The following is an 11,917-nucleotide window of genomic DNA, read 5'->3' as shown; positions in this document are numbered from 1 at the left end:
GCTATGTTGAAAATAATTGGTGTTATGGTTAGGGATATATATGTTATTTCTTGTTCTAGTGTAATATTTATGAACGGTATTATTAGGAGCGAAAAGGTCGTTAAGATGGCAAGGGAGAAGTGAGTGAGTGGCCAAAAAAACAAAGACACCTTAATTTTGAACTAAATTAGAAAAGTAGGGCGCCCTCTCCGAGTCGAAATTTGACACAATTTGTCGACTGGCTGTCCCACTGTCTAGCCTTCGGCTTTACTATATTAGTTTGTGATCAAAGATCCTTACAGCTTAGAAAGTACTTTTGTTGTGATGCATTGAGAATAACAGCTAAATATACATTTATCAGCTAAATATACATTTATCAGGGTTCAGAGACGATTCGGCCCTGAGACGATTCGGCCCGGGACGATTCGGGCCACTTTTGGGCCGAAACGTCTCACTTTAGACCAAATTCATATTCATTTTTTTGGGTATTTATCAAGTTTTTAAAGGTGTTTAACAATCCGTATTTTATTGATATTGACAATTTTGATATAATATATATAATAAATTACTAAAAAAACGTAATTTTATATTCAATTTATTACTTCGAAAACCTTGTTTATTTCGTGCATTCGCCAAGCGGCCAACAGAGGGCGTAACTTGTTTACATCGTTCGCTTGACTAAAAATTGATCATTTTCGACAATTTTTTCAAAATGTTTGTTTTATTGCATCTTTATCCCTAGTAGTACTACCCCATATAGTCTCTCTGGAAATAACGTTTGGGGAAAAAGCTTATTTTGTGCTAATAAAATGCATATCAAAGCCGATAAATTTAAGTGTGCCGAATCGTCTCAGGGCCGAATCGTCCCGGGCCGAATAGTCCCGGGCCGAATCGTCCCAGGGCCGAATCGTCCCGGGCCGAATCGTCTCAGGGCCGAATCGTCTCGTTACCCATATCATAACGAGTTAGATGTTTGGGAAATATTCTGTACCAGAAACAATGACGAAAAAATGTTATATGTTCTGGGGACGGATACACGTCTTCCCCTCAGTAATAAATGTTCTATTATAATTATATTGTGTCTTGACAAATTTTAAAGTATACCTATATAACAAGGTCATGAAAAATATAAAACAAATCTTATACAAAACAATCTTATACAACTCGCAGATACTAGCATGTAATGTAATGTTCTGTTGCGGACAGTTTTTTTTATACTGACATCTTTTTATTTTGAGTTTTTAATATTTCTATTCTTAAATTTTGGTACAATATTTTTCAGTTATTTAATAACCATGGAGTAATTATACTCTATGGTTTTTACTGTACTCTACTTAAATTCTTTTCTTTTTAATTCATTGTATATTGCATATAGTGTGACGCATATAAGTAACGTACGACACGACAGCGATCGAGTCGGCGGTTGACTTGTATCTGTTTATTTTGATTTATTTGTATCTGTTGAATGTCTATCTGTATATAGAATAGAACGCCGTGTATGTGTAGTTTCGATAAAATTATTATTATTACTGTAAATTGAATACAGCGTTGCCAGCGATAAAATTTAAATTATGCCGTATCCTGTCTCAAATAATGCCAGATTGGGAAAAATAATGCCAGATCCCCAAAATGTGGCCCTAAACAGCGCCACCAACGGTTTTATGTCTAATAAACGTTTGTAAAACCCCAACTGACACAAAATAGGGCCTAAAATTGTATCCCCATGTCGTACAAAATTTATATTTTTAGTTTTGTGAGTAATAACTAATAATTCTAAATATCTGGGGTGCGAAAATGGTAATTGCAAATGACACCAACACCAACCCCCACCCCCCTCCCCCACCCAAAAAAAAAAAAACCTGTTACACAGCCATGGAAATTTATAATTTTTGAACTGAAATATGAGACCTGCTCGATGGCCGGGATCTTTGCACTTAATTTCAAATATGAAAGGATCTTAGCCCACCATAATTAGAAAATAGCAATTATAATTTAAAATAGGAAATAAAAAAAATTATTTTGAGTGTCTCCAGGACCTCAGCCCCACCATGGTTGATAAGAAAATTTGGAAAAAAATACCTACTCGATGGCCGGAAATGGCACTTAATTTAAAATATGAAATAAAAATATATTTATTAGAGTCTCCATGATCTTATCCCACCATAGTTCGAAAATGGCAATTATAATTTAAAATAGGAAATCAAAATATATATTAATTGTGTCTCCAAGACCTCAACCCCACCATGGTTGGGGCTGAGGTAAGAAAATATGAAAAAAATAGAGCTGCTCAATGGTCGGAAATGGCACTTAATTTCAAATATAAAATAAAAATATATTTATTAGTACCTCCAGGATCTTAGCCCATGATAGTTTTGAAAGTGTCAATTATAATTTAAAATAGGAAATAAAAATATATATTAAGTGTTTCCAGGACCTCAGCCCCACCATGGTTGGGGCTGAGGTAAAACAAATTGGAAAAATAGAGCTGCTAGATGGCCGGAAATATAATGGCACTTAATTTAAAATATGAAATCAAAATATATTTATTAGTGTCTCCATGATCTTAGCCCACCATAGTTCGAAAATGGCAATTATAATTTAAAATAGGAAATCAAAATATATATTAATTGTGTCTCCAGGACCTCAACCCCACCATGGTTGGGGCTGAGGTAAGAAAATATGAAAAAAATAGAGCTGCTCACTCAATGGCCGGAAATGGCACTTAATTTCAAATGTGAAATAAAAATATATTTATTAGTACCTCCAGGATCTTAGCCCATGATAGTTTTGAAAGTGCCAATTATAATTTAAAATAGGAAATAAAAATATATATTAAGTGTTTCCAGGACCTCAGCCCCACCATGGTTGGGGCTGAGGTAAAACAAATTGGAAAAATAGAGCTGCTAGATGGCCGGAAATTGCACTTAATTTTAAATAAAAATGTATAAGAATCCCTAGGACCTCGCCCCATCATGGTCACTGAGAGGTGAAGAACATTTTGAAATATAGGGTTGCTACGACGATGCAAATGGAACATAATTTGAAATATGGAAAACAAATTCTCTAGAAGAAATTCTTTTTAAAATTAGAGCTTCTAGTTACCGGAAATTGCCATTTTAAGGGTTGTGGTAGGGGTGTGGCCACTTATAATTATGAACTGAAAAAACAAAACCCCTTTCATAATGTTTTCGTTCAATTGTCTCTATATCTGGGGATCCAATAACCCGCATGGTCTCTGAAATAGAGCAACAATAATTGGCCAATAGCTAGATTTGTTGTGCTGCCTATATCGCACACACGGTAGTTTTCGAGCAGCCTTCCTATCCGAAGAGTCGATGAAGTCCGAAACGAAAGGATGGAAGAACTATTGTACGGAAAACCCGAACAGATCTGTTTTTTTACGATATGATATTGTGTAAGGTGATATGTATTAACAAAATATTTTATTTTTGTTCTGTGGTATATTATTTTTTTGGTTGTTCAAAAAACACAAAATTATGCCAGATTATGCTAAAAACGGCTAAATAATGCCGCGGCATTATGCCAGATGCCGTGGGCCTCCAAATAATGCCAAAAAGCATAATAATGCCAGAAATGGCAACTATGATTGAATATAGATTGCTCTGAGAGAGACACATGCGCACAACAACAAGGAGCGCCCGCACGCCGCACCGGCTATTTCAAAAATTCAATTGACACACGTCCACAGTACAAACACACAACAACAACAACACATACACAGCGGTCGTTTTTTTTCATCTCTCTCACGAATAGCCTAGGCAGGTGTGAGAGAAGCAGGTCTGTAAATTCATCAATTTAAAGGATTTATTTGTTACCTTTTCTGTGATTCGTAAAAGTACGTATTAGGCCTAATTCTAAGCTGTGGTATTCACGATATAGGCTAGGCCTAGCTCCCGCCTAGCCTAGCTAGCCTAGGCCTAGACCTAGTTACAAATTTGGAGTCGAAATAAATTTTAAAAGACAGGTGCGAAACGGGCGTAGGCCTAGCTTACATCCAGGCTAGGTCTACAGTAGACGTAGGGTAGGTCTAACAAGCTAAAGCTAAGACTATCATACAGAGAGTAGACCATGCACGAAATCGTACAAACTTTACTCAACATTTAGGCTACTTACAGAATCGTCCATTATGTTATTTATACGCCGTGGTTAGGATTCCGGCACCGGAACTCAACTGCCCACTGTTAGGGAATCCGACACGCTATTGCGCATGCCCAGAGCTCTGGGAAGTGAATTATAGCTTGCACTTTTTAGTGCCACACACGTCGTACCACCGAGAGTCGGAGTGTTAAATAGGGATTTACTGTAGCCCTAGATAGTCGTTGCGCGGGGGGAGCGAGCGATGGATGAAACTTGGCCTATGCCATACATGAATTAATAATTAAAATACGACTACGCCACGCGTTAAAATAATTATAATGATATTAATATGAATCAGTATCTATCTAAGAATCGTAATGCTGTTTTTAGCGTTGCGACCCTGACTTCCCGAACAGTTTTTTGACATCCACGCGGTGGCTGCCGTCAACAAATCAACTTGTGATTGCATGTTGTTATGTACAGTAAAATGCGTTATGAAAAATCATAAAACTAGTCATGTAATTATATAATTCATAATGATATGAAGTTTATATATGAATGAAGCAACCACTTTTTAATTACAAAATAAATAGGCCCACTGGTCACGTCTAACTGGTAGCCCTAGCCTAGATTAGTGGATCCCTTATTATAGTATTAGTAGGCACCTAGGCTAGTGTTCGCCGTGTGGCGCAGCTATGAAATGATCCATCATCGCTGTTGGCAAGTATAGAGTCGCCGATTACCTCGCTCTGGGCATGCGCAATAGCGTGTCGGATTCCCTAACGCTGGGCAGTTGAGTTCCGGTGCCGGAATCCTAACCACGGCGTTATTTATATTATTAATAATTATTATTATTAATAATTATTATTATAACTCGACTACTGTCTGTAGTTTTACTGAATAGATTTTATTGTGAATCGTTATCATGAGCTTGATCCAGTAACGAACACATGTAGGCAGCCTAGGCCTACTCATTACATTAATTGTGAATACATTTATCATGATCAATTGAATTATAGATTTTTAAAAGAATAAGATAATAATTATACAAAACATTTTATTATTTAATGCTCGTACAGTAGTTTAAGAAAGAATATTGATAATACTGTATTAGGGACAAGTAGTTGACGTACAATTGTACAATTTTGAGTTGTATTTTGTGCACACTACCATACACATTTTTGGAACTATACCCCATAAATGCTGCTCCTCATATGAAAATATTTGAGGGTTTCCTTCCCAATATACATTCTGAATGTGTCATTGTTGTCAACAAAAAAATTTACACGTGTAATAATCTCAGGTCACAATATATCGATCGGCAACACTCCCATCAGATAGGAAGCCCAGACGGTCACTTACGATGATATCGGTCGCGAGGTAATATTATTATAGTATTACATATAATTTAATCTTGGTCGAGATAAAATGATGTTATGATCTAGAATAATTTTTTCTTTGGTCAATGAATATTTATTATTGATAATTTTAATTGTTTTTATTTGGTATAATAATTTGTTTTTTCGTGCCGCGGCTTTATCAAGCTAATATTCCCAGAGGACATCTTATTCAGAAGCTATATCAAGCGGAAGCTATAGTTCTAGAGGCTGATAGTTTTGGAATATTGTAAATTCGGACGGGTCAAGCTTTAATTACAAACCCAAAAGCACATATGGGAGAAGAGAGTCTATGAAAACATTGGCTGATAATACAGTATTGAGATGCATGTAGACGGTAATCTGTAAAATCTTGTTCAATAATTAATGACTTTGTTCTTGTTGTCAACCTAGGCTGGTATTACTATTTTTGTCTTGTGTGGGTTCGTCCCACTTTTATTATAGTTCTCTGTTATAAATATAATAATATATGCACATTTATGTATTTCTCTTATTTATAAGGTACATTGCTAAAAAAATGCATATCTTTTGAACAGTATATACATAGGCTAAGATTATTTTGATGTTAAAAAGAAACCACATTTACATTTATTTAAAAAAATACAATTAGTTAAAATATGTCGATGGCAATAAAATGACGATAAAAATTGATTTAAAAAAAAACGTATTATGAAAAAGTGATTATTGTTGTTTTATTCTGTTCGTGTCCGTGTCTGGGTAGAGAGGCTAGGCTGGTATTACTGTACAATAATTCACTGTGTCAAATAAACCATACTGATGACTTCTATTTGACTGTCAATCTAGTCCGATATTATAATAATTCGCCCTCATATAATCATTAAATTACGATCAAAACAGTCCGTAGTAAAGTTTTTGTTTGTAAATAGGATACAATTTGTTCACACTTGAATGTCCCTTTATAGCACCTTTCGGTGTCACTGTCCATTTATCACTTGTTGACATCTAGGCTTGATGAAGTATATAATTATAGATTTATTGAAAGTAATTTACTAAAATGCGCATTTTCTTCAGAAGGTAGGAACATAATGGTCAAGCAAAGTATAAAATCTATTCACAAAAAAATATAAATAAAAAAATTTGAACAGTTGTTTTTTATTACCACACTGATTAATTTCAGGGTGTAATGGCTTCCAGTTTATCGCAGTCAAGAACTTCTAAGAGAGTGCTTCCACGCACACCTAGCAATGCCAAGGATAACGTATATCCATTTAACAGTCATTTCAGCACACCTGTTTCTACAAAATCTAAGAATAACCCTCAAGCACTCTTTGGTACACCTGAATGCTATAATTCTGTCACATTTGGCACACCTTTAAAACGAGAAGTCACATCAAACTCCAAACATACGGAAGAGGATGGCTTTAGTGTGACTGTAGCAGTAAGAGTTCGTCCGTTTAGCGAAAGGTAAATTAGTTATTAAAAAAAATAATATAATGTACATTACTGTCTGGTTAATAACTAATACGATAATAATAATATGCAATGATTTCCTTGTAACAAATGTGTGCTGTAAGATTTTTTTTTATTGAATTTGTTATGGACAAAAAACGATGTTCAATGGAAGAAGTGAAAGAGAAATGACCAACTCAAATTTTAAATGTCCAGAGTATGTTCTAGTGTTCTCCCCAGCAGGATTGAGCACAATGATCAAAATTTTGCAACAAACAACTTCTCCACTTTATGTGGTAATTAATAAAATAAGTTACAAAAACTCACTTTGAATTAACATTATCCATTATTCTCTTAGGGTTAATGGCAGTTTTCCAAATATGCAGAGCACTACTACTGTAGACTACCAAATATTGGTTTGTGTAATTATTACTCATTGTTATTATTTTACAGAGAAATTAAGAGTAGTACATCAACATGTGTTGTTTCTATGCAAGGAAATGAAACATTTGTTAAAACTAAATCAGCAAATGCTAGTAGGTTTTGCTATGATCATTGCTTTTGGTCATTTGACAAGAAAAATGGTGATTTTGCTGACCAGACACTAGTTTACAATAAACTTGGAAAGCCCCTTCTCATTAGTGCATTTGAAGGCTATAACACATGTCTTTTTGCTTATGGGCAAACAGGATCAGGAAAATCATACAGGTATGAGTTTTGTTCAATTCAATTCTGGTTTATTAAAACTATAAGGGGTATTGCAGAAAAATCTTAATTGTGCCAAATTTACATTATGATATAAAAAGTATAACAAAATATCAAATTCTATTTAAAAGTTCATTCAAATATAAAATATGTACAAATCTAAAAATAACAAATTTACATACAAACTAAAGATTACATTTACAGTAGAATATCACAAAAACAAAATTTGATTCCAGGCAAACATATTTAAAATAAAATAAAAAAGGTGAGACGATTATTAAAATCTAATTTGGTGGGTTTGCAGATTTAGTTCCTTAATAATACTTGGTACAGACAATTTTACAAAACGTTCAGTTTTGAAATGATACTGAGTGAGTTTAGCGTTCTTATTATTTCTATTGAGTTTAAAAGATGACGTAAGGTTTGCAAAGCATTTTGCAAAATCTAGTTAGTAATCACCCACGTTGTTGTTCAAGGCTTTCTAGTCTAAATATATCTAATGCAGAAATTGTACTGTTGGCCCAAAATGATCTTACATGCTTGCTTTTGAGTTCAATTTAAAGATGGATGCCAAACTGGAGAGGCATATCCAAGAATAGACTGATTCACAAGTTTAGGTTTGGGAAGGCCAAATTTAGAAAGATGAATAAGTATAAAAAGCGCACGGGAGGCCTTTGTGATCATAGCTTTAACGTGGGATGACCATTCGTTTAAGATCATCTTGTAAAAATTCACTATTACCGGTATCTAATATTATTATCAATAGAAACCGGTTCATGTTTGTATTGCATTGTTTTATTAGAAACTTCAGAAATTGTCATATCATCAACAAATTCCATCTTTATTCAGTATCTATAAGAGAATCATTAACCATAATTTTGAACGTCTACCTTCATGAAGTTGATTTCCATTCAGAAAGCAAATTTTGTTTAATTACCCTTTGGCGCGCCGTCTATTAGTGAGAAAATCACACACCCATGGGATAATCTTTTCTTATTCGTATAATTATCATCTTTTGTACAATAATAGTATGATCAATAAGGTCAAAATACCAGGTTTATCTAGATTAGAATACCAATGATGAGTAATTAGGTTATATGCATATCATGCATAAAACCTTATTAATTTTGTCAGAATCTTTATTTATTCTTCCTTAGCATTATTTTATCCGTCAATTAATTTCATCTAGCTAAACAGCTATTTGTTGATTTTTGTATATTCCTTATGGCCAAGAATCGATGTGATTATCTTTTCATGATACGCAAGCGGCAAAAATTATCCCACTTTTTTGTGGCACGGGGCCCACCAGCCAAAACCATTACGAAGATATAAGCTATTTGAATATTTTGGCCACCATCTTGTAAAGGCCCATAAAAGTCCCCCACAGGGTTACAGATTGGGCAACAACGTTTTACTCACTCATAGACTACCAACACCACTATTGGTTTGTGTAATTTAATATATGGAGTTATCCATGGTCTGTCACAACTACCTACTGTATCTTCAAATGCTTAGTGGGAAAATATTTAACATATCCATTACAGTATTTAAAATTTCTAACTTATCTACAAACAATATCAGGAGCATCATAAATAACAGATCAATGGATTGATGTTTAGCTATTTCCCATTTCCTTAAATAAGTCTCATAGTGGTCTTTTTTTTAATACACACAAAGAAGGACACAGTAGGTCAAAGGTCATAATGAACCAAAAATTATTTTTTAAATAAAGTAATAAATTTGTTTAAATCAAGCAAGATTTTAACTAGATTATCAACCATGAAAACACCACATTTTAATTTTATGTACAGTAGTAAAATTAAGCCTAATTTATTATTAATTTTAAAATAAAGGTTCGGAGGAAATTTTTATATTGGTTGGACTATAACACAATAAAAGCAATTGGTTAATACTAAAAAAAAAAGTGTAGGCCAGATATTTTAAAGATTGACTTTGTTTTGTGGTAATACAGATTAGATAAAGATATTTTTGCTTGAATAGTACCTACCAAACAAGTACGTACATATATCTCTACAAATCAAATAAAGTAAAGAATAATTTTTAACACCACCTTATATTATTTTTAGTGAATGTTATTTTTAAGTTTGTACATCTTTTTTAGTATTATGGGATATGGAAAAGAAAGGGGAATTGTTCCACAATTTACCGAAGATCTGTATGCTAGAATAGAGAATCCAGAAGAAGAACATGTAATGTACATTTTAAACTTCTACAAGCTTCTATAAAAAAATAATTAGTTTTATGTATTGTTTCATTGTAACTTAATTATACAATCTATTTAAAATATAAAAGTCAAGAAACATCTAGTCATTATGTATAACTTGTTTATGCAAATATCATCATAAATAAATTAATTATTAATTTATTATTTTTAAAAATAATACCAAATGATGGTGTTCCTCTAGAACAGCCTACATGCTAAACACTTTGACTGCCAAACACGAAGATCTTCGTGTTTGGAAACACAACGCTTGACTGCCAAACACGAAGATCTTTGTATTTCGCGTTTTTTTACGAAATCCGGGTAGATAGGTTAATTATTGGTATATACTATAAATATGGACACTATATTCGGTCTGGACCGTGAATATTTTACTATTTGAAAGTAACTAATCTGATTACGAACGACTGTCAAAATGATACCTGTCGAAATAACATACACCATTGCGCATCACAGTAGCGCGTAGATCGATGGCTTGGCGCATTGTGTATCGGTCGCGCTAGCTATGCCGCCGAACCATTACAAAGGTTTTTGTGGATTGTCATGTTTGTTTGTTATCTGAATAAAAAATAATGGAGTCATTTTCAATATGAAGTCTTTAATTTTATTATTGTATGTACGGCATATCCTAATTGTTTTGGTGTTTCAGTGTAAGTGACCGAGTTTCACGCAACAAACTTGTTTAGAAATGGTATGGATATTATCATCAGTTTACTAGCTAGGCTAGTAGTACTAGGCTAGCCTAGGCCTAGTCGTAAAACGGTTCTGGACCAACTTTAGGCCTGGTTAACTAGCCCTCGTGTCTTTACTATGTGGATTTTGGCGAAACATTGATATATTTATGATTTATAAAATGTAGTACATTTTTCGATAGTGATAACTTGTTTTTATAGACCTATCGGTGCCGTGTAAGTAACTTTTGCGTTGTTTGTTGATCTCACCGGGCGGTATTTTCATATTTTGATGTCTTGCACAAAATTGTGATTTATCTCGACTTTCTTGCGCGAAACTATGAAAAACTAAAAAAGTGGGTTCCTTTTATTTTACTATTACGATTTACATATTGCGATTTGAAAATCGTTCTTGGTACCATTGTAAAGCTAAAATCTTTATGATTATTTTAGTCTAAATTACATAAATCAGATCACATACATAGTTTCAATCAGCTTTAATAAAAACATCGAATTGGGCTAAAAACGCTGGCGGTGGCAGTTTCTAACTGGAAAAACCTCTGGCAGTCAAAGTGTTAAACTGTTCATTTAATTAATGGACAGTTGGTTTGTTCTCATTTTGAACTCTATCAAATCAGATCTTACCCAAATTAATACACCCATATCTGGTAAGTAGCCTAACTACTACCATTAGTATCTAGGTAATCCCCCTAGGTTGTCTCTCTCCCCGGTAGTCGTCGTCTTTGCACAAGAGTGTGTAACTAATAAATGGCTATGTAGTCTGTTTATGAGTTTACGCTCTAGCAAACACAGAATATCCATCACACTAACCGTGCTGTTTCACGCCCTGTTTCTTAAATTGATTCAACATAGGAGGAATAACCTTGACTTTTTATATTTTCACATTTAATATTATAGAATATTACATAGCCTATGTAAATACGCCAACGTGATTGGTTGAAACTGCATCACATGACTACCGCTGCGAGGATCGTAAATCGTATATATCCTCGAGAACGATGATATTGACTGAGTAATTTTTGCGTAATTATCGTGTCCCTGTCATTAATCATATAAATTCTCGAGTACGATGATATTGACTGTGTAATTTTCATGTGGCAACACTCGCGTTTGCCGATAAATAAACAAAAGTCATCTACTGGGTCTTGAACTCGCGATGAAATTGTCACTCCATCACAAGACAACGCTTCATGCGCTGCGCCACAGAACTTGCTGAAAGAAATGAATAACTAAACTATTTAAACTATGCATACATAGCGCCCTCATTTGTTATTAGTCCACCCTAGATGTGATGAAAGACCGTTTGTGATTGGTTAATACTCACAGTAGTAACCAGTACGCGCGCGAAGCACTGAACATCCGGTGATTCGGCTCGATCGAAGAAGACGAATTAT

The 11,917-nt window shown here is 34.1% G+C and overlaps 1 protein-coding gene across 1 annotated transcript in view; it reads left to right on the top strand.

Moving 5' to 3' along the window:
• Positions 1-6,618: 6,618 nt before the first annotated feature.
• LOC140047550 (kinesin-like protein KIF14) overlaps positions 6,619-11,917 on the top strand; it is a 44,550-nt gene continuing 39,251 nt past the window's right edge. The window contains exons 1-3 of the mRNA XM_072092591.1: positions 6,619-6,899; positions 7,338-7,592; positions 9,712-9,799. Of these exons, the coding sequence (XP_071948692.1) occupies positions 6,619-6,899; positions 7,338-7,592; positions 9,712-9,799 (624 nt within the window). The remainder of the gene's footprint in view (positions 6,900-7,337; positions 7,593-9,711; positions 9,800-11,917) is intronic.

Source organism: Antedon mediterranea, chromosome 4, assembly GCF_964355755.1.
Source record: "Antedon mediterranea chromosome 4, ecAntMedi1.1, whole genome shotgun sequence".
Lineage (NCBI taxonomy): Eukaryota > Metazoa > Echinodermata > Crinoidea > Comatulida > Antedonidae > Antedon > Antedon mediterranea.
This window is presented reverse-complemented; position numbering and strand designations above follow the sequence as displayed.